At 56.2% G+C, this 22944-nt stretch overlaps 1 protein-coding gene across 1 annotated transcript; it reads right to left on the minus strand.

The window, feature by feature from the left end:
• Window positions 1-962: 962 nt before the first annotated feature.
• On the minus strand, window positions 963-22209 carry cutlet (chromosome transmission fidelity protein 18 homolog). The gene is made up of 22 exons (XM_037231872.1): window positions 22143-22209; window positions 21491-21599; window positions 21138-21329; window positions 20506-20638; window positions 20279-20402; window positions 19885-19965; window positions 18764-18937; window positions 18368-18476; window positions 17483-17626; window positions 16690-16841; window positions 15639-15835; window positions 14773-14901; window positions 14221-14360; window positions 13770-13842; window positions 13166-13277; window positions 12705-12875; window positions 12149-12298; window positions 9972-10102; window positions 9333-9447; window positions 8778-8930; window positions 6566-6632; window positions 963-1073 (listed from the first exon to the last, which is right to left on the minus strand). The coding sequence occupies exons 2-22, from the start codon at window positions 21588-21590 to the stop codon at window positions 964-966; spliced, it is 2757 nt and encodes a 918-aa protein (XP_037087767.1). The 5' UTR covers window positions 21591-21599; window positions 22143-22209; the 3' UTR covers window position 963.
• Between the last annotated feature and the right edge of the window lie 735 nt (window positions 22210-22944).

The raw sequence follows: 22944 nt of genomic DNA on the forward strand, positions 1-22944 counted from the left end.
GCCTGGGCTCGAGGCCCGGTTGCGCCACGGCCCCTGGACGCTAATATGGTCACTACAGCGGTTAGTCGGCGTTCCACAGAAGCGCACGACGACGTGCGTCGCGCTCGCCTAAACAATAGCTTTTTAATTTTTTTCGCTAAAAAAGAAGTCGGTGCCGGTTTTGGCAGTGCCGCACTTGACCTACTCCAATAATGAGCTCAGGCGCCCGCAATCACCGCAGCCGCTATCGTCCACCTCGGCCTGGCGTGTCCGGAGTGGTTCGTCTATCATAGTCACGGTTCAAGGGGTGTCTTGATGCTCGAGCATCGACCACCGCCAGAGTTCCGGGCACCTCGACGTCCAGCCGGGAGATGTGCCGGCGATAGGCCGCGGTACATAACGCAGACGCCAGCGCCGCCCGGCCATCCAGATACCCGAGAACGGCAGCCCAAGCACCACACGGTCTGGATTGTATTCAGATCGTAGCATTGCGAATCAAACACCGTCAGATCGTTTTTTAACGAAAAATATTTACACTAGCGCCGAAAAGCCATATCCAAGTCAAAACCATCCTCGGCAACCAGAAGCGATCCTCGCAGGTCCGAGCGCGGGTACTCACATTAGCTGGCAGGTCTCAGAGAGCGGCTGAAGCCCCCTCCTTCCCTCACCGCTGCGTGGATACCGAGCGGGCCCTTGCGCGCGCACGCACGCACGCACATGCATGCACGCGCGCACACACACACACACGCACACACACGCGAGCACACACACATACAGTACAGGGCACCACACAGCGGCGTGGGTCAGCACACACCCCTGGGAATACGCCGGTGAGCGGTGTCGGCCGTCCCGCGAGGATGGGCACGGCAGGCTACGCCGTCTCCCGCCCGGCTCCGGCGCCGGCGCCGGGCGGGAGCAGTGCCGGCCGCCGCCGCCGCCGCCGCGCCGAGGGCCGGCCCCCCAGCCACGTCAGGCCGGGCCAGGTCAGGCCAGGTCCTGCACGCGAACGGTGCGCCGGACGGCATTGTTGTAGCCTTCTTTGAAGTGGTACCAGACGTCGGTGCGCAGCAGGCGGCCGGCGTCCGACGCCTCCTCTGCAACACAAAGGGCCAGCGTCAGCTCGGAGCGACACCCTCCTCTAGAGGTCGCACAGCTGAGCAGAAGCTGCAGCTGCCGCACCGGGCAGACGTCCGCCGGGAGTAGCGGTCGATCATGCGGGGACACGGTTCCTTGTCGTGAGATGTGACGTCAGCTAGAAGGCAGCTGTGTGCTGTTTGAAACTCGATGAATTCCTCACAAACATGCTGGTCATGGAGATGCTTGGGTCGAGTTATCCTGAAGGCTGGTCTCGCTGGTCATTCCTTCGGAGAAGATGGGGTGAAGAAGTGGAGGCTGTATGTTCGAATGCTTATCACGGTCGTTTTTATATCCGAATATTGTAAATGACTTTCTAGCGTACATTTTGGCCTCCTATGTGACTTACATAGAGACGGGCAAGCTGCCCCGTGTTCTAATTTGAGCCATCGAGTACGTATTATACGCCACACTTTCTGGTGGCATCGCCTGCTATTTGATAACCTGGCGACGTAAAAAAACGCATACGTGGGCAGTCCTTAAAGCAATACGCTTCCGCAATGGAGATGTCAAATCCAACGCTGAAGATAACCAAAACATGCGTACATTTTCCCTCCGAAGCCAGCTGTGTTCAGTGCGTGACACGTGCGTAAATCACGCGTGCCCTCCCCCCAGTAGGTGAGTAGGTAAGTGGGTGAGGGTCGCCGCTACCGCGTGGCGGGCCAATGGCGGTGTTTCCGGAGCGGTTGGGTCGGCCATGTGATCAATATCACCATTGTGTGCTGTTAACGTGACCAGCGTGCCGGAGGCGTTGCTGCCGCGGCGACTCCGGCGTGTCGGTCACCCCGCAAGCATCGACGCTTCAGGTGGGGGGGGGGGGGGAGGAACAGTAGGTGGGGTGGGGTGGGGCGGAGTGGAAATACAAGCGAAGTGAACCGATAAGAGCGTGGTGGAATGTGCGTTTCAAGGTTTGGTCACTTATTGGTTTAAGTTACATCATGCATATATGTAAAAAGGCCTTAACCTCAATCTGTAAATCTTTACTTGGATCAGGAACCTTAGTGGGGGTACGCGGGATTTCGCATCGGAGAGGGCGTTATTATAAGCTTTTGGCGAAAGAAACCACTTGCGTAAGGGTATCTCAAACGCAACCACATTTCCCTGTTGGCTTCCACTAGGGAGTCGGAAACCACCAAACTCAACATCCAGCCATGTTACATGGCAGGAGACTCGCAGGCCCGTTGTCTTAGCTGAGCGTGGCCCCAACATATCTTGGCTTCACTTTACTTTCATGCCAATAAAAGGCGCAGCGCATTCTGGCCATCACACTTCGCGTGTATTGTGACCCCGTTTTTTTATCGTCGCAGCAAGTTATTCGTTTTCTCGCGCCAAATGTCATGCCAATACTGAACCAGATCGACTTGCAATCCCCATGTACCGCTGCGGAGGCTTCGGTGAATATCTCACTTGAATAGTGTGTGCCAAGATCCCCCTTCTAGAAATGAGATTTAGGGGTGTAAAGAAATATAGATTTCCGTGCCGCGCCGTAATTTTGAACGCTTACTTTTGACTACATATATCAAAATGTAGTTTCCTTGTTATATCTTGATGTTGTAGTAGGACTTCCCAGCGCTATTAATACACGTAATGGTCCTGAATTTGACCAGAGAACTTTGTTTAAAATATGTTCCAAGGGTGGCACATTCCTTCTCACAGCTTCATAGCATTTGTCGTTGAATGAAAATGCTGAAATAAATTTATCACCCGGGAGGGGCCGTCCATAATTCACGTTGCGAATTTTTCACACTTTCTCAACCTCTTCTCTTTACGCACTGGTTACGCTGACCGAAAACACTCCTTTCCCTGGATATAATGTGTTAATCGTTACGTACCGGGAAGACATCTTCCGTTTGGTCCAAGACTGAGTGAAGTTTCGGTTGTACTTTAGCAGCCCCGCCCGTTTCCCATCCATGCGCAACATGCACAATCAATAAATGGGCGTCCCCCACGCCCTCCAGCGGAGGCGGTTGCCAAGCTGCACCGCATGACCCAGTCAACTTCACAGCGGGAGCTAGTTTGGTCAGCTCCGCTCTTTGAAACTGCGACCAAAACTGCGACTCCAGGCGGACAGGTTTTGGTCTGGTATTACCGGCACCAGTCGCGACGGTGAGCCGGTGAGAATCGATCAGCAAATCAGATATGATTACCAGACATCATAAGGCAGGCATCATTCCGGTCTGATGGGCTGCAGTGACTTACAGCACTGGACAGCGGTATTTCGTCCGACCAGTCCGGCGCTTCAAATCCGCCTCCTCGTTTGTATGCGCGGATAATTACCTTTGTCGCGGGAGTTCAAAGCCGACTCAGCACACACAACAGCGGGCTCATTGTGCTGCTGTCGGTTATTCTCATCAACAACGCGTACACATGTCAGACCTGAGCACCTGTCGACGGTCAGAAAAACGCAACAGGAGGACACACGACGAAAGACGCGATAGATGAAAGCTTGCCAACTCCGAAATCGCTCGCATAAAACATATCAGAATACGCACGCACCCTGCCCTCGCCATGACAGCGATCTTCTACATCGTGCCGTGATCTAGATGTCGTCTTTTTAGGTTAGATCCCGGGGTAAGGACCATCATGGTGAGCCTAAGCCCTCGTTGGGCGGTGGTCAGCTGGCCACTTCCAGACGGACTTTTCAGAACCATGCAAGAAAGATAATGGACGACACCATGCGATGTTATTCAGGTAGGTGCTGCATGCGTTGCTTGTTGTTACACATGTTTTCGTAAATTACGGATGCTGCACATTTGCCAAATATTAATCCCCAGGTCAGTGGAGTCACCGTCACTGAGCTATGACGCAAGTGAGGGATTGCGGGTCGATTTTGAGCCGATTATAGTTTTATGGAAGTGCATGGTTTATGGTCAAGGAAAACAGCGGAAAATGGTGGTGCCCTGACAGACAGGTCTCTACTGATATGCAACAATGCCTAACAAAGAGGTTTTTTACGTTGAGCCCATGGCTTAAACGACGCTTAAAGGGAGTGCTGCGCGTTTCTATTGGGTTTTGAACTGAAATAGTCATCTTAAAGATCATCTGATGTAGTTCTCAGCCCTGCCCTTCTTAAGACCTAACCCCCCCCCCCCCCCCCACACACACACACAGTTTCTGAGTGGTGCACCCTCGAAGATTGTAACCATTTCGCGGAGACTATTTCAAGGTCATCTGGGCGTCCACACCATAATAACGTCACTAAAATACTGTCATGTCTTTAGCCATGCGGCGATCAAGGCCAAGACGAATGGAATTGTCGAGTTGTTCATATCTGGCGTTTGTGGAACACGACTTCCAGATGCAAGCGTCGCCAATCGGCTCTCAATCAATGTCGTGCAAGGCACGATGCCGTAAACAAACAACGACGTATTAAGGAACATGTCTACTAGAAAGAAAAATTGTTGCCTAAAGCAGTTGTTTCTAATGACAAACATATCAACAGCTCTAAGTGAGCTCACTTTCACGATATCTGACACTTGCTTCAACATATTGAAATGTGGAAGATTTCCTTGAAACGAGCTCCGATCGTATCTACCGATTGTTTACCAGAGCACCATGTTAACATTCCACATATTCAAAAGAGGACCTTGAGTCAATTTCGGCAACTGCTATCTTAGGCCCCTAACACGCGCTTAGGGTGGGGGTCAAATTGACCGCTCCCCCCCCCCCCCTGAAGGTTTTGCTACCGAAGTCGGTCAGTTGACCAGCGAAAAGGGTTACCTGTCCGTGAACAAAGCAGCATTATGTTTCAAAACATAATTAATGTTTGTAACCCACATGTCAGTCGACACAGGCGTCCTGCCCATGTAACATATGCGTGCATACATTCCACGAGCTCACGACGGACCGCGCCCACCCGGGCCGGAGCAGACGAACCCCCACCGACCCCGTCAACACGCTGGCGGCTTACTGGGCCGTGAGCAGAGCCGCGCGCCGCAACTAACGCCGCCGAAGTGGCAGGCGGCCGCGGGCCCACGAGCCTGCGCCAATACGGACGGCCAACAAGAGCCAATGAGCCGGCCCCACCGCTTCGGCGATATTGGCAGCCCCGTGCGGCGCAGCGGAGCGGACGGGGTTTATGCTGGTTAGGGTGAAAAACAGCCGAAAATGAAGCCCGATCGCTGTGCGCGCGGTCCGCAGTCGTTCGTACGCCGTCAGTTCAGCGTAACGTTCGCTGCAGTCTACTGCCAGACCGCTTGCCCGACAGCCGGGTGGACGTGCACTGCGGTGTTTACTCGGTTTTTACCGTGTGTTTACTCGGTAGCTGCCTAAATGCAGCACGCGCTTTAACTTTAGGCGACTGCGCACACGCATTATTTCCCTCCGGTGTCACGCTGGCAGGAGGCCTGTCAGGCGGCCCGAATTCAGGCCGGTCAATGAGCCAGCCGTGGTGGCCAGGTGGGGTAAAGAGCCAGGCCGAGCCGCCAGGCATGACTGGCGCCCGCCTCAGCTCTGGTCAGTGCTGACGGTGCCGGCAGTGAACGACCCAGCAATCCTCGCACATGCGCAATTACACCGTCGTCGCTGATTCACGGCGTCAGCGTCGTGCGTGCAAACAGTGCACAGATTTAACTCGACGCGACGTCCTAAAAGGGCCTCCGCGTCAACTGCGGCAATTGCAGCCTTTTTTGTCGGAGGCAATCATGTCCATACCCGGTTTCATGACGCACCCCGGGCTTCCGTATTCACAACACGGATCTGGCGGCGCCGAGTGAGGGCCGCTGTCAGCCGACGCCAGAGCACCGGCCGCACCAGCCGCCTGGTCGCCGCCGCCAGCTGCGCCCGAGGGCGGGGCCAATTACGGTCCGCCCGCTGCTGACACGGGCCGCACGTGCCCGCCCCCCGCCCCGCGCTCCAGCAGGCCACCACAGGCGCCGGCCTGCCGTCCGCACCGGCGAACGCGGCCTGGCGGCGGGGCGAGCCGCTCCGTGCAGGACGCGGCGCGGCTGGCGGCCGGTCGCGTTGCGTGGGCCGGATCGGGTCTCAGCCTCCCCTCGCCGCTCAATACACCGTGCACTCCCGCCACCAATTCCGACGCCGGATGGCCCATATACTCCGGAACTAGTCAATATACCACGGCCAGCATGCACTGCATGCCTATTCGGGCAGATTGAAGGGTTCTTTCGAATGGGGCCCAGCTCCAGAGCGACCGCGCGTTTGAGCCCGGATGCCTCGTCGGGCCTGTCATCACCTGTGGCGGATCGGCCGCCGAGGATGGAGGGCCGCCGCAGCGTGGGCCGGCTCCGGTCGGCGGCTCCAGCCACGCCCGCACGCCTCGCCCGCGCTCACTGCGACGCGGTGCCGCTGGCCGGATCGGGCGCGGCCGACACGTGCGGGTCGCTGCGCCCCGTCGGGTACGTGCGCCACAGGGGCGGACGGCGGGCCGTGGGAGCGGCCCGGCCGGCCGCCGCTGCCCGCCCACCGGCCGGGCCGACGCCTGCTGGCCTCTCACCTTCGTCGGGGGTCCGCTGCGGAGCAGCTCGCGGCTGCAGAACCCGGCCGAAGAAGTCTCGCGGCGCCTGCGGCAGGGGCAGCGGTGAGCGGCGTAGTGGGCGGCGGCCGGCGGCGGTGCGCGGGCGCCGTGCTTCGGCGGTAGCGAAGTTGGCGGCGGTGGAAAAGATGCGCCGCACCCCGCCGGGTCGACGGGGTGCGGCACATCCATCTGGGAGGCCGCCGTCCAGACGGAGTTCTGCCGGCGCTCGGACACCCTCGGGGTTTGGTCCGGACAGGTCACGCGGCCGGCCCGGCACCCGCTCAGGCCAAAGAAAGGGGGGGGGGAGGCGGACGTCAGCGTATCGATGCCGCGAGGGAACGTTGGTGATGATGGCAAACCGCGGAATAATTTAGCGGATCTCGGCGACCAGGTATCTCGAAAACGCTTTGCTGTCGAAGGCGAATTCAAATGTCAGAAAACACAGAACAAGCAATTTTTGCATCGCTGATTATCATTAAAAAATTGTTTCAACATATCAGTTCATGAAATGACACACAAGGTGTCGATCTAAACACGTTTGCAAGGCATAAAGTGCTGGTTTAACTTCCATTGGTACAAGGCGATGCTGCTTATTGGCGCTTGTATAAGGCATAAACCATTGCCACAAAGTATTTGTTTCGGCGGGATGCAACGAGCAAATGGGAGACCGCCGGCACAGACTCACACCGGTCGTCGTCATCGTGTCGTCAGTGGTGCACGAAATGTCGTCAGTGACCGCTACCGTCATCCATGATCCTCGTCGTATCATCCACAGTCCTTACAGCGTCGTCCACGGTCCTTGTCACATCCCCCAAACACCCCAGCGTCCCGAAGGCCTCCGCGGTACCATCCAAGGTCCTGGCCGTGCCCGGCGCAGTTCTCACTACTGCATCCACATGCCGTAGTCATCACCATGCGACACCCGGTCATCGGCGTGCCGTTCATAGTCCCCAGTGTGTAATCCACAGTTGTAACCATCATCGGCGTGCCGTTCATAGTCCCCAGTGTGTAATCCACAGTTGTAACCATCATCGGCGTGCCGTTCATAGTCCCCAGTGTGTAATCCACAGTTGTAACCAGGCCGTCCGCGGTCCTCTCCGTGTTGTCAGCAGTCCTCATCGTGTCGTCTGCTGTTCTGTGTCGTCTGTGATTCTCACCGTGCCGTCCGCGGTCCCCAATGTCGTCAGAGGTCCTTAGTGTTGTCAGCGATCATCAGTGTCGTCAGTGGTCCTCAGTGTCATCAGCGGTCATCAGTGTCGTCAGCGGTCCTCGGTGTCGTCGGCGGTCCTCAGTGTGTCCGCGGTCTTCAGTACCGTCAGCGGTACCCAGTGTTGCCAGCGGTCCTCAGTGTCGTCAGCGGTTCTCAGTATCCCCAGCGGTCATCAGTATCGCCAGCGGTCCTCAATATCGTCAGCGGTTCTCAGTATCTCCAGCGGTCATCATTATCGTCAGCGGTCCTCAGTACCGTCAGTAGTTCTCAGTGTCGCTGGCGGCCCTCAATGTCGTCATTGGTTCTAAGTGTCGTCGGACATCACCACGAAATCCATCTTGACACCGCTGCGACACGCATGGTCCTAACCGGGTCGTCTGGGGGTTCACCACGTCACTGATAGCTCTCATCAACTCGCCTAAGGTCCCAGCCGTGCTGCCGCGCCGGGCACCGATAGTATGGTGATATCTCTGGGGTGCAGTGGTTAAACTGCGCGCCTGGGAGACCAAAGGTACTGGGTTCGATTCCCCGCGGCGCCCGCCCTTCCTACCCGGGTGAGGGGCAGGCGACGTCATACAGCCTCAGCAGCTGAGCGCGTCGAAAAGCCGCAACCGCAAACACGCTCGTGCCGTCGTCCGTTAGTGATAATTACCACGTTGCCGTTTAAACGCTTTGTCAGAATTTCTCACCTTGTCATGAAAGCGGTCATAATGTTGATATCCGCTAAGGTGTGAAGGTAAAGAACATGCCATGAATTTTGCACCATTTTGCAAACGTTAATTTTCGTTAGTAAGCAAAGTGGTGCACACTGCACTTGACCATGCATGACAAAATATAGAAGCTGCGAGGTTCTTTAGATGTCTTCGTTCTGCGGTAAGGACATAAATACATGTCTGGTATGGGAGACGTGGAAGTGACTTTTCCTGTGTTCAATTTGTCACGCATATTCCACATTCAAAACAAAGCAGTTGCTGTGCCCACCGTGTCATCAACGGTCCGTTCGGCGATCGGCCGGGGCTTCAGTTGTTGGCGCTGGTGGTTCGGCACGGGCGTGGGCGGCTCTGGCTTTTGTTGCTGCTGCTCGGCCTCACGGGCTGCCACCGCCTGCCGTGTCTCGGCGCCCACAACCGCCGCCTGGCGGACGCACGGGGAAACATCGCTGTTCAACGGAGCCAGATCCGTCTGTCGGCCTAACAGATTCCATCGTCCACTACATGACACTGTATGGGAGAAAACAGTATGCACAGACGATGATACCGAATTCCCCTGGGACGCAACTTCCTGGTTCCACAGCACATAACAATCACGAGCAAGCCAAGTGCGAGCATCATTCATCACGGTTGGACTATCGCATCACAATTCTAATCTCACGGAAGTGATTTCACGATTACTCATCCTGCCTGATCTTGCGCCAGCCAAAATCTTTCAGCGTTTCCTCATGGCAACAGTGTAGACGGCAGCAGAAGCCAACCCGAACCACTGAAAACCCGCTGCCATCTCTGGCTGGTAATCGAAAACAGAGTTTGTCATTCTTACCTCCGCCCGGCGCATTTTTTCCAGTTCGATCTCGCGAGCGACCAGCTGTTTGACCGTGTAGGGTACGGGCCTGTGTGGCCGCTGTTCGCCGAAATACACCAGCTCCTCCATATTCCTGCATGGTGTACATAGCTCATCAGGCATCGATATCAGCTAGAGTACAGTCTGTTCAGAATAAGTGGATGGGGAGCCCCTGAGCTGTCCCTGTACCATTAACAGCAGCCCAGGATGAGCAGCTGTTTCTTTGCTCTGCTATAAAGACATAAACGGATATCCATATACCCCCCCCCCCCCCGACGTAACCGAACAGAACGACAGAGGAATCTGGGACCAACATGCCATAAGTTCATCTCACATTGTCCATCCTACAAATCTTACACCTTACCTTGCGCACATATTACATCTCACCAGACCAAGTGGCAGTCAATACCGGAGAATGATGGTGCGCATTCGCACGCATCCAACCTACTGATGCCTTATGGACATTATTCCTAAGTAAATGACGTGATGAAAGAAACGCGTGCTATAGAGGATAGACAGGTCTTGTCATTCCTTCTCCTTGCTGTAACTCCTGACTCATTACGCATCCTTTTCAGCGCGCACTGGGATTACACGTCATTAGCGCCACGCTCCACTCACGGCTCCAGCAGGTACTGGTACTGGCCGTCGTCGTCGCGCTGCTGGCGGTAGGTGAGGTTGTAGGCGATCATCAGCTGCAGCACGCGGTGCAGTTCCTCCGTCTCCCGCACCGTGTGCAGCTGACTGTTCACCTGGTGCGGGGAGGGCAAGCCAGGCCTGTCAGTGCGTGCGTGAGTACACCGAAAATCCACTCGTCCGCGCACTTAACTAAGTAGTGGAAGCAGATGAGGGGGCGAAGCCGGTTTTGACTCCAGCTTCGCTTCCGCAAAGTCGCAGTTTTCCTCATTTACTTTCCACGGCTCGCCATGGCTTGGGATGCCGCTTCGCATAATTTTACAGGGTTGGCTTCGGCTTTAGCTTCGGCCTTGCGCTATTTTTAATAGCTGGCTTAGACCTCCACTTCGGCTTCGAGGAATTCTTGCATTGTGGCTTCAGCTTCATCTCCGAGAAATACTGAAACGGCGGCTTCTATTTTGTCACGGTGACTTCCACTGCAGTTACAAATTTACGGCACAGACACAGTCTTGTCCGTACTGTCCCCACCCCTTTCCCAAAGACCACACAAATTTTGAAGGCTGAGGCGCTTACATGATTGAGAGCCAAAGAACCGCCGATTGTTCTTCGGACCAATCAACACCGGACGACAATCGCAGAGCTGTCTGATTGAGAGCCAAAGACCCACCAATTATTCTTCGGACCAATCAACACCTGACGACAATGGCAGAGCTGTCTGATTGAGAGCCAAAGACCCGCCGATTATTCTGCGACCAATCACCATCACCGGACGAACAATGGCATGCTGTTGATTGAGAGCCCAAAGACCCGCCGATCATTCTTCGGAGACAATCAACCTACGACAATCGCAGAGCTGTCTGATTGAGAGCCAAAGACCCGCCGATTATTCTTCGGACCAATCAACACCGGACGACAATCGCAGAGCTGTCTGATTCAGAGCCAAAGACCCACCGATTATTCTTCGAACCAATCAACATCTGACAACAACTACAACTGACCAATCACCACCTCAGACAGACAATGTCTGAACAAAAGACCCCTTTATTCTTCGACAATCAACCGAAAGAAGGCGTCTGATCTGATGAGAGCCAAAGACCCGCCGATCATTCTTCGGACCAATCAACACGACCACGACCAACAAACCTCATCAGACAGAAGCTGTCTGATTGAGAGCCAAAGACCCCCTGATTATTCTTCGGACCAATCAACACCGAACGACCATCAAAATTTTCAATCGACAGAGACGGAGCGTCTGATTGAGAGCCAAAGACCCGCCGATCATTCTTCGGACCAATCAACACCGAACGACAATCGCAGAGCTGTCTGATTGAGAGCCAAAGACCCCTGATTATTCTTCGGACCAATCAACACCGAACGACAATCGCAGAGCTGTCTGATTGAGAGCCAAAGACCCCCTGATTATTCTTCGGACCAATCAACACCGAACGACAATCGCAGAGCTGTCTGAAACACTGCGTACACACTAACACGCATGACGAGAACGGATGGCTTTTTCCATCCATCCCCATCATCATGATCATTTTCTTCAACCATCTTCTTTTTCCATCTTCCACCCATGATGCGAACACGTCGTCTAAATTTCTCCCCAAAGCCCTGACCGTATTGGCTAATATCGCACAGATTTAGCAGACACGAAAATGATCCTGATACCGTAAAATGACATTGTATTTACATTCTGCTCGGGTTCGGCCTTGTGGTTCTACACCGAAGGATTCCACATCGGCATCGCGTTCCCAAAGTTTGAAGCCGCTGACTTTGACTTCAATGTCACGCGTAAAGAGTTCGAAGGCACCGGCTTAGATCCAACTCCACATTTTAAAGATACGAAGGCGCTGGCTCCGGCTTCAGCTCTGCAGTTTGAAACTTCAGCGCCACCAACTTCACCTTCATTTTCGGCTTCACGCCGTTGCCTTGGCTTCGCATTCGAAGCCAGAAGCCTAGCTGCGTCTCCACGCCTGGCGGGACTTCTGAAGTACCCCACCAAGGCACGTCACACACTAGGCGCAAGGACAAGAGCAGTACGCATGACTGCAGTGGGACTACCTCGAGACATCTTGGGAAGTGCATGACATTTGCACCTTTTTTCCACTTACAATGTCACACATATCGGCACATAGCACGCGTGCCGCGGTGTCACTGACCGGTCTCAGGCTGGGCTGCGCCACCTGCAGCAGGTAGGGCAGCATGTCCAGCACCAGGGTCGAGGCGCTGTTGAAGCAGCGCGCCCGCGGCGCCATGTCCGACACCATGGTGGCCAGCAGGTTCTTCTGCTTGGTGAGGCGCTGCTTCACCTGCGGCGGCCGGGCAGGCCGAGGTCACACTCGAGTCAGACTGACGCGGCCGGCGCTCTCGAGCCAGGGCCGGCAGGGGACGGCAGCAGACGGACGGCCGAGGCCACGCTCTCGCCACCGGAGGACGGGGCCGGGCGGCACCAGGCCAGTTACACTAAAGCTAGTTACAACACTAACTTATAGCACTAAACGCTAGTTACGCTACATAAGGCCAGAAGCGCCTGCTCCGGACCACCCCTCCACAACACCTCATTAACATGGGCGCAGCGCCAACTTCTGCCGAGGAGCACAGCCAGCCTCTGTGCGCGTGCCTGCGGGCGGCCCAGCGCTCCACCACAGCACCGGCGTGACGCCAGCCAACTGATCGGCTCGCGGCCGGCGCAGCTCGCCGCTCCCCGTTTCTCACCTCGGCCTCGGCCTGCGGGAAGGCGGGCCGCATCCGCTGCAGCGAGCCGAACAGCAGGTGGAACGCCACGCCCGCGTATTGCTGGTACGGCGCCAGCACGTAGTTCTGCGTGTGGTGCAGCTCGGTGCTCAGCTCGTCGTTGAAGCACAGCCAGTCGGCGCCCAGACCCACCTGGCGGCGACGGCGGGAACCAGCGTCAGCCGGACGTTCGCGGCGACTCGGTCTCACGTCAGCTGACAGGCCGTCGGTCAGCGAGCGCAGAAGCAAACAGAGGAGTTGAAAAAACATGGATACGATCCTATGATGCAAGGGCAATCATAACATGGCGTGCGTAAAAGGAATCATACGTCCAATATAATACAAACCTCTTGAATCATCTTGTTACTCATTAAGCAGTGTCTCCCCGGTTCTGCCATGTACAGGTCGAGACGGAGACACTGGCGGCACTGAGCACGTCTCACCGAGTTCATGCTGGAGTCCTTGATCTTGGCGTTGAGGTAGTTCTCGAACATGCCCAGCGCCAGCTTGTCGTACTCTCCGCAGGAGGCTACCAGGCTCACCATGTCCCGGAACCTGACGTCACGCTCCGCCCACGTCAGACGAACGGTGACGATACGGCGTCAGCAGTCCACGGCACATTCCGGACACGCGGGGCGCGCGGACGGCATCGGGTCCGCAGCCCACCTCCCGCTTGGAGTCCGGCACGAGTCCGGTGGTTTGACGTCCGTGTGGTTGGCGGTATGTGGGCGACGGGGCCAGACGACACCCGGCTGACGCGATGCGTTTCTGGCGACTCTCCGCCACCGAACGCATAAAAGATGACGGCGAATGAGCACATGAATGAATTAATGAATGAATGAACGAAGCATCGAGTGTAGGAAGCAAAACACTAACCAAGATAATCTTGAGGAGAGTTGACACAAAAAACTAACCACCGGCCTGTGACGTCCTGTTCACTCGTTCACACCCGGCCCTGCCTCGGCCCGCTGTTTGGCACTCCGGTGCGCCGACCGGGCAGAGGGGGAGCTGGCCCAGGGGGCCGGCCGGCCGGCGCCCGTGCCTCACCTCTCGGCCAGGCTGGTGCCGTCAGCCGGAGAGCCGCTGCGGCCCGCCGGCCTCCTCCACCACCAGGTGCTTCCTGCCGAGCGGGGACGCGTCACCGGCCGCACTCGGACACACGGGCCCCGCCCGGGCGGACACGCGGCCGGACCAGTATCTCCGGGCGGGTATCGGACGGTGGGTGTGACCGTAGCACGCCGAGTCGGCGATCGCCGGTCCCAGACAGGTCTGGCAGGACGCGTGCGACGCACGCGGCCTCGTAGCGACAGACGTCACCGGCTGCAGGCCGCAGGCGCACATGGAGAACAAAATAGGCAAAACTCAACAGCGGGCGTGGACGCGGTCATTTAACACAAGTTATGGTAGCCACGTGGTAGAGGCGACTTCACGCGTTATTCATGTTCATCAGACTAGTTCCTAACACGGCCTCATCGAGTTTCTGACGTCGCTTGTGCGCCAGCGTGGCGGGCCACCCACCGCTTGGGTCTAGGAATGTTGAAGATCTCCTGCCAGGCGGCGAAGAGGCCCTTGTGGTGGTCCTTCTGGCCGGCGGTGGACGCCTGCACCTGGTCCAAGGTGAGGCGGTCCTGTCGGCTCCTGTGGCGACACAGCTGGCGGTCAGCCGGAGACCGAGTCCAGGCCAGGTCAATCTCGGGTAGCACCCGCACAGGGCACTGCGTGGGGGGTCGGCAGCGAGTGAAAACGTCTGCGGGTGACGAAAAGCCTCAAGCGTCGGAGTTCCGCTGGCGAAGAGGAAAGTCAAGACTGACCGAGGCATTGGATGTAACAACGGTGTGGCAGCCCCACAGCACGCCATTCGCTCTGCAAATGCTAAGCCCCAATCCCGAACACGACCACTGGTCGTTTCAAACGGTCACATCGCGGATGTCACCGTTTGTGCCCCCTCGCCCCCCCCCCCCCCCCCCGTCATTGGTGACGACCGGCGAGGCCGAGGGCTCTGACCAGGGGCGGCGGACGCCACCGAACACTCAGCCCCCTCTGCACGCACCGCACAAACTGAAGAAAGCTGAGGCACGAGCGGATGTCGCTGCGGGTCTTCTCGCAGAGGGAGAGCAGAGCGCCCAGGTCCGTCCGCAAGCCGTTCCGGCGGCAGATGTCGGCCAGACGGCCGGCCAGTCTACAGGCGGGCCAGACGGTCACGCGGCGGGCCAGACGGTCACACGGCAGGCCAGACCGGGCCAGACGGCCGGCCAGTCTGCAGGCGGGCCAGACGGTTACGCTGCAGGCCAGACGGCCGGCCAGTCGCAGGCGGGCCAGACGGTCACACGGGAGTCAGACGGTCATGCGGCGGACCAGACGGTCACACGGGGGTCAGACGGTCACACGGGAGTCAGACGGTCACCCGGCAGCCCAGACGGTCACACTGCGGGCCAGACGGCCGGCTAGTCTGCAGGCGGGCCAGGCAGTCACGCGGCGGACTAGACGGTCACACGGCAGGCCAGACGGCCACGCGGCGGGCCAGACGGTCATGCGGCAGGCAGACGGTCACACGGCGGGCCAGACGGCCACGCGGCGGGCCAGACGGTCACGCCGCACGCGCTAACAGTCTGGGTGCTGTTCGCTGCTTTGCTCACGTTGCCGCGCTGTTTGCATGGGAATCATCGGCAACGAACACATCAGTCCCAATGCACCAACGGGAAATCAATACGCGTGTTCTCTCTCGGTAACCTATCTCACACCCACGACGTGGGCGCTTCCCCTCCCCCCTTCATAGCACACCTCGCCCCGTCCCAGTCAGTAGCCAGCACTTTACTCAGTCATTCCCATCACTCCAATACCCACCTTAGCTCCAAAACTCCGTCTCTCTCCAGCCCTCCTCTCTGCGCCCTCTCCACGCGGCGCGCGCCTGCTCACCGCTCGCGCGACGTCGGCGGGAAGGTCATGACGAGCGCCATCTGCCGGAGCGGCCGCAGCGCCGGCGCGTACGGGTCGTTGCAGATGCAGATGACGGGCCGGTGAATGGGCGCCGTGGCTGCCTTCTGGCGGCGCGCGCGCCCCGTGCCAGCCCCGTCCGAGTTGGACAGCGCAGTCACCAGCAAGTTGATGGACGGCTGGGGACGGGCGGAGCGTCAGCTGTCGTCGGTTGACGGCTGGGGACGGACGGGACGTCAGCTGTCGGCGGGCGACGGCTGGGGACGGGCGGGACGTCAGCTGTCGTCGGGTGACGGCTGGGGACGGGCGGGACGTCAGCTGTCGGCAGGCGACGGCTGGGGACGGGCGGGACGTCAGCTGTCGTCGGGTGACGGCTGGGACGGCGGGACGTCAGCTGTCGGCAGGCGACGGCTGGGACGGGCGGGACGTCAGCTGTCGGCAGGCGACAGCTGGGGACGGGCGGGACGTCAGCTGTCGTCGGGTGACGGCTGGGGACGGGCGGGACGTCAGATGTCGTCGGGTGACGGCTGGGGACGGGCGGGACGTCAGCTGTCGGCTGGCGACAGCTGGGGACGGGCGGGACGTCAGCTGTCGTCAGGCGAGGCGTCCCCACACACGCAAAAGCAAAAGCGGTCAGATACTAAGCCTCACGACAACGCGCACTGAGAGGTTAGGGGCGGGATGCGTACTGCCGGACAACTCCACTGACGGCAGCTCTTTCCTTCGCCATCACGGTCACAAACAGGTCACCCCCGACCGTACCAACCACCACACCGCGCCCATCCTTCCCAAGCCGTCCACATTGACGGCCGCGCGTGTCTGCGTGCTCTCCGAGCCAACCGACGCGGCGCTCCCATCCAACCGACGCGGCTCCCCGAGCAGACCGAAACGGCGCCCCGAGCCGACCGACGCGGCGCTCCGAGCCCACAGACGTGGCATTCCGAGCCGACCGACGCGGCGCTCTGAGCCCACAGACGCGGCGCTCCGAGCCCACAGACGCGGCGCTCCGAACCGACCGACGCTGGACGCTCACCGCCGGCGCGCCGTCGATCTCATCGATGACGAGGCAGTTGGGGCGCGGGTCGCTGCCGAGCATGGGCCGCATCTGAGTGGCCGTCTCCAGCGCCGTGCGGAACGCCGCCAAGCTCCTGTCGTCCGACGCGTTCATCTCCAGCACGTTGTAGCCTGGAGTCAAGGTCAGCGTTAAAGTTTTTCGTTCGCTTCCTGGTTAGGAGCAAGTCTTCCCCAACTGGAGCGTAAAACAGAAACAAAATCTTACCCTGAAAATCATTTTACACCACACAATTTTATTTCAAACACATAATTTCAGACGGGACAAACGTGTCATCCAACAGAAAGCAGCAGCTTTCAAATCACCGTCATGTAATAGGACGCGGCAGGAGGAGCGCGACATCTTTGAAAGACGAAGTGCGGTTCGTGTTAGCTTTTCCTGGGAATTCAATTTTGCAGGAAAAGTGACGCGCACAATTTTCTGGATGGAGAAACCTCAGTGAAAGGTCCATTTTCAACATTAAACGCGAAACAAGACAAATGTAAGCTGATGCACGACACAAGCGGACTGAAACCGTCCACGAACAGACAACTAACGGCACCGGCCCGGACATGTGACGCACGCCACCTGCCTCCCCAATACTGTCTGAGCACAAAACCGCTCACACGAGACCACAACGCCCCGTGAGCGCATCGGTCGCCCGCGAGTCGCCAGATCCGTTAACATCTTCCCGGGATGGACCACGACGGGCCGAACAGGCTCAGCCAGCGGAGCGGTCAGGACGACAGGGGAGGGAGACGATGATGCCACCTACCGGCGTGCCTGGCCAGCACGTGCGCCAGCGTGGTCTTGCCAAGCCCGGGCGGGCCGCACAGCAGTGCCACCTTCTGGCGCGGCCGGTTCGTGGCGTCCAACTCCTCCACCACCTCGAACGCCGGCTTGCGGACGAACGGCTTGACTGCGGATGCGGGTCAGAACTCAGGTCAGGTACGTCATGACACGGGTCATGGAGTCAGTAGACGGTCAGGCGGGTCAGGAAGCGGGTCAGGTCAGGCGATTCGGGACGCAGTTCAGGTCAGGGGGGTCAGGACGCGAGTCAAAAGATCGGGTGACCCGGGAAGCGGGTCGGTAGGTCAGGCAGTTCAGCACGCGGATCAGGGCACGGATCAGGTCAGGAGAGTCAGGAGACCACAACGGGTCAGGACGCAGGTCACCGACGGTCAGACGAGCCAGGACGCGAGTCGTGAGGTCAAGTGGGTCACAATGGGGGTCGGGAGGTCACGTGGTCACTAGTCAGGACCAAGCCAAGGTACGCAATCTGGGGTTGAGGAAGAAGCTTATTTGTCACTTTGTAGGTGGCGACAGCCGTCTCACGGGCAGGGCACCACATCCAAGTTATAACAACGCCGACAGAACACAGCCGTCTCACAGCCTTAACGACATGCTGAGATTGTGTCGTAGTGCCGAGAGCCGAACCAAGAGCATGATTAGTCCAGAACCGGCGGTGCGGCTGCCCACAAGCAATGGCATCGGAGTCCGAACAACGCTCCAGATTTACCAAGCACTCACTTCAACCTTGCCTACTTTGTGTGACAACAAAGTGCTCTGAAACAAACAAGTCACGATGTAACGATTAGGAAGCAATGAGTGCATTGCCAAGGACACCACCTGTAAGACGAGACACACATGGCATGCTCACATTTGCCGTCCGGCTTCTTCTTCTCTTCCTTGGGCTTGATGATAACGTCGCGTCCAAACACGGCCTTGTCCCAGAGCTTCATCCAGTGAAGCAGGCCTCGATTAATACTCTGGAACAGGCGACCATGATTAATACTCTCGAACAGGAGGCGATGGTGGTCAATCCGTGATAACCGCATGCTCTGTTGACATGAACAGAAATATAGTCGGAAATCAAAGACCGTAGTGACAACAGAGCGCAAACTGAGACCAGGTTATTCGACACTGAGCCAACTACTACGCTACAGCTGGCACCGGGACCAACCAAAACACCGCCGTTCCAGCACGGCTGACACGGCATCGTGTGAGCCTTTGGGCCGACTCCCCGACCGGGGCCGATTTGGGCACGACCTCTCACCTCGTCGCTGAGCAGCTCGACGTAGGAGCGCGGCTGGAAGCGCTCGACCCAGAGGGCGCTGCGCTCGGACTCGTCGTCCGACTCGACGCCCGAGTCTGCGGCCGGCTCGTCCTGCCAGGTGGCCAGCTTGTCCAGGACCTGGCGCTCCTGCTGCAGCCGCCGCCGCCGCTCCTCCTGGCGCGTGGACAGCAGGCGTTTGGGTATGATACGGCCCCCTTCGCCGCGTGTTCGCCGTTACAGACGGGTCGGGTCACGTTTGCCGGGATGTATGTAGGTCTGGGTTTTTTAGGACAGGGCGTGATAGCACCGACGACACGCATGCTTACTGAGAACTGACTGGCCTTAATGAGTTGTACTTAAGAATGTGCTTATTCATTTGGACACACTGCTTCTGAGAGGTATGAAGAGCTGTGAGTGGCTCGAGGTATGGCCAGGTCTGTAGGGTAGAGGGGCTGCGAGAAAATAATTGTTCCTGCATTCATGGGAAGCAGGTACGTAACACAATGTAATGCACGAAAACGCCCTCCTCCACTCTCTCCCTATTCCGAGGCACATTTGCGCAGCTTAAATATCGGTTATGCTTTCGTGGAAAAGGACAACACATACATGTATTACAACACTCTTGTGTTCTATAATACATCAGACAGTTAGAACAAAGAAAAAACATCGCTGATGTGACTACTTTTTGGGCTTGATGGCGTTTGCCGTCCAACATTGCCATACGTCGCAAAATAATTGCATGGCATCACGGAAAGCCCATGCATCGCACATTTCATCCAAATAACGGTGATCTGCAAGTCACTAAAGCGATGGCAGAGTTCACACGTCTATTCTGTGTAATACTCCTGCACACCCAGATCGGACAAATGGGCGCTGCGGTATGTGGCTTTCCTCAGTCTGTCTGTTAACCTCGAAAGTACGGTCCGCTCCCAGTCTTTATAACAACCCCGAGTACCTCATCACCAACGCTTTTGTTCTCACCTGTCTACATACCAAGCGAAATGGCGCGGTTTGCAAGACTTCCTGCGCTCAGACCAAAGGTTGGGAGAACGGTGGGGAGTGGTGGGGGAAGACCGCTCCACGAGCATCGGCCCGCCCGCCGTGCTGCTCGTCCCACTCACCAGCTGGCGAGCCTCGTCCTTCAGTTGCTGCAGCGGCCGCGAAAGCAAGCTGGCGCCCGTCGCCACCGGGCTGTCCACCAGCTGCCGGGCGCGGCACGGGCCGTGACCAGAGGGGACTGAGGTGAACTTCGCGCGGCGCACACCACCCGAAAAAACAGCGGCGGGGTCAATGCAACCGCAAACAAATGATGCACTGCCCCTCGTTGCACATAAAACAAAGCACATGCGCTGTAACAGCGCACCCGCACTGCGAGTAAACAGAGGATGCCGTGGCTTTCGACGGTGAGACCCCACCGACACGGCAGCGTCTCCCGTAAAGCCAAGCGGGCCTCCAACGCCGGCCAGTGACGGCCCTACGCCGGCCGCCCGGCGCCATACTCCGGCCTGCACGCACCTGCGGACCGGTGCCCCGCACGCGTAGGTAGTAGCGTGTGCCGTCCGGGAAGGTCATCTTCTGGAAGTTGCAGCCGATCAGCACGCGCGTGCTGATGCGGGCCCGGTCCCGCGACGCCGCGGCGCTGTCCGGCAGAGGGCGGGGTGAGGCGGAGCCCGGCGCAGGCAGAATATCGAGAGAGGGTCCTCTCACAAGGAGAGAAGAAGAGAAGAGGTGAAGCTGCATACCTTTCTGGGCCTGGGCCAGCAACAAACTGCTCCATCTTTGGCAGCGCTCGGCTGTTCCGTATCCTTTCCATGAGTGAGTCCATGTTAGCATCCTCTGAAGTCTTTGGTAAAGCTGTCTTCTGTCTCTTGGGAGCTGCAAGGTGAAATATCAATGTGAAAATGGCCTTGGAATGGAATGATAAGCGTAACTGAAATAAAACTGTGTGCAGCAATTCTTCTAATCATCTGAAGTGGAGCTATTGATCCAGTGATGATTTAAAGGGTAGAGACATATCACATCACCTCCCATCCTCTGATGACAAACATGCAGCATTGTGTGTCATTGGGGCTTTACAATGCACTCAGCTGCTGAGGCTATATGGTGTCACCTGCCTCTCACCCTGGCAGGAAGGGCGGGCACCGCGGGGAATCAAACCCAGTACCTCTGGTTTCCCAGACGCGCAGTAACGCAGACGCATTAACCACTACACTAACGGCACCCCAAACATGCAACATTCACAGGTTAGCAAGCAGCATACCACTTACCAGATGCAAGCATCAGCCTGCAACCCAACGTGATCTTGCATGTTTATCCACATCTTCTAAGATGTGTGTCCATGCAAGTGAGAAAAAACCTGGTTTGGCATACTAACCTGCATCTTCATCTGAGTCCTCTAGCCCATTTAAATCCCCAAATATTTCCTCCAGCTGCCTTTTGTTCCCTGGAGTCTGTGGTCTCGCAGCATTATTATTCTGTGTTGGACCTGTGGATGGTTTCCCACTGACCACAGCTGGGGTAACAGATGCCTCTGCTGCCTCCTCATCATCAATATCAGATGGAATATCTGGGAACAAAATTGTCATTGTAAGGTGGTACATAATAATGTCTAAGACCAATAATGCAGTTGCCTCCATTAACACTCTCCTCATCAGAACAAGAGAACAGTAATCTAGCTTCACTTATCACAGCAACAGCACACACAGTCTTCATCATGTCTGAAATTACCTGGATGATCAATCACAAGTTTGTGATCATTTTCCAATTCTTCCAAAAGGTCCTCCAGGTCATCATAATCTGGAGCATCTGGTGGCTGATCAAGGTCCATTGCTTCAGGCTGCAAAAATGTAAGCATCATTTTTGTGATGGAGATTTCTGTAAGTACCTGAAAAATTTAGATCTGAGCAAGTAAGGTACACATGAAAATACAATATGTACAGCACATCAGGCTGATGAATATCAACAGCATATACACCAAACACTATATAATCAATGCATACCACAGCACAGAATAAATGGCATTGCAAACCAGAATGGAAGATGCCTGCACTGAATTCTACCAAAAGCTAGGGAAAATTTTGCTGATACAGCATCAATGTGTTTGCCAGCCATTCCTATCAGAGAATGCGAAAGCATAAACATACTGATGACCAGCATTATTTCATGCTGCAGCAAATAACTTGTAGCATTGTAAGGATCCAGGATAAGCTGGTGAGTAAGGAAAAAAACGTGTAACACCAATTCGTGCCTAGGGCATTCACTGTGATGGAAAGTGTAAATCTGTAAGCACAACAATTGTTAGTGTTGAAAAAATGAAGCTCCAAACCTTTATGTTAAGCTAAACGCAATCTATTAAATACTACCACAAATACAAATATACCTGTGAAGAACTGTAAATGACGCAAAATACTCTAGAATGTTACAAAGGAACCGCGCGAAAAAAGCAATTACAGCTGTATATCACCTCCCAGCACGCCCAATCACCTAATTCTGCCCAAAGTACGCGCCACTGTTTTAGAACCATATGCACCAGATTTGACACACAGTGTTTGCTACCAAATTTAATATATGTGACGTCATATTAACTAATATACATGAATTAGCCACGTCGATGAAAATTCAAAATAAAGACCTTCCATCGGCATCAATCCTTGGATCGGACTGCATTGTTTCAAGGCTGCTCTTAAAGTACGCTACTTTTGCTCTCTCAATGGATGATGAACTATTGCACTACCACATTTCAGGTTATCGTTCAAGCATCACATTCCAGGGCGGAGGGCCCTTTCCATTTTGGGAGGTCAATGGCCATCTTGGGGTACATTCTTTCTTGTAATTGCCTGAAGGGTCAATGCCAAATTTTAGAAATTCGAGGGGCATAACCTGTTAGTCCCGCTTTTTCAGTATTCCTACCCCAATTTCTCTAATTTTAACCGAATGCCTTCGCTGCATAATATAAAGAAGCACAGTTAACAAGTCATGGTGTGTTTTGATACATAAAATATTTCTTTAGAATGCACAAAAGGCATTTTGCAATGAATACTGATCCGCTAACTGCGCTGGCGGAAACCAAATACTCTGTAACAAAAACTTTATTTTTCCCACACCTGATGAATGCCATATTTATTTGTTACCATTTTACTACACCTGAAATTTGAATTACCCTCACGGTATTAAGCCATTTG

This window comes from Pollicipes pollicipes, unplaced genomic scaffold (assembly GCF_011947565.3).
Source record: "Pollicipes pollicipes isolate AB1234 unplaced genomic scaffold, Ppol_2.1 Scaffold_6686;HRSCAF=7923_pilon_pilon_pilon, whole genome shotgun sequence".
Lineage (NCBI taxonomy): Eukaryota > Metazoa > Arthropoda > Thecostraca > Pollicipedomorpha > Pollicipedidae > Pollicipes > Pollicipes pollicipes.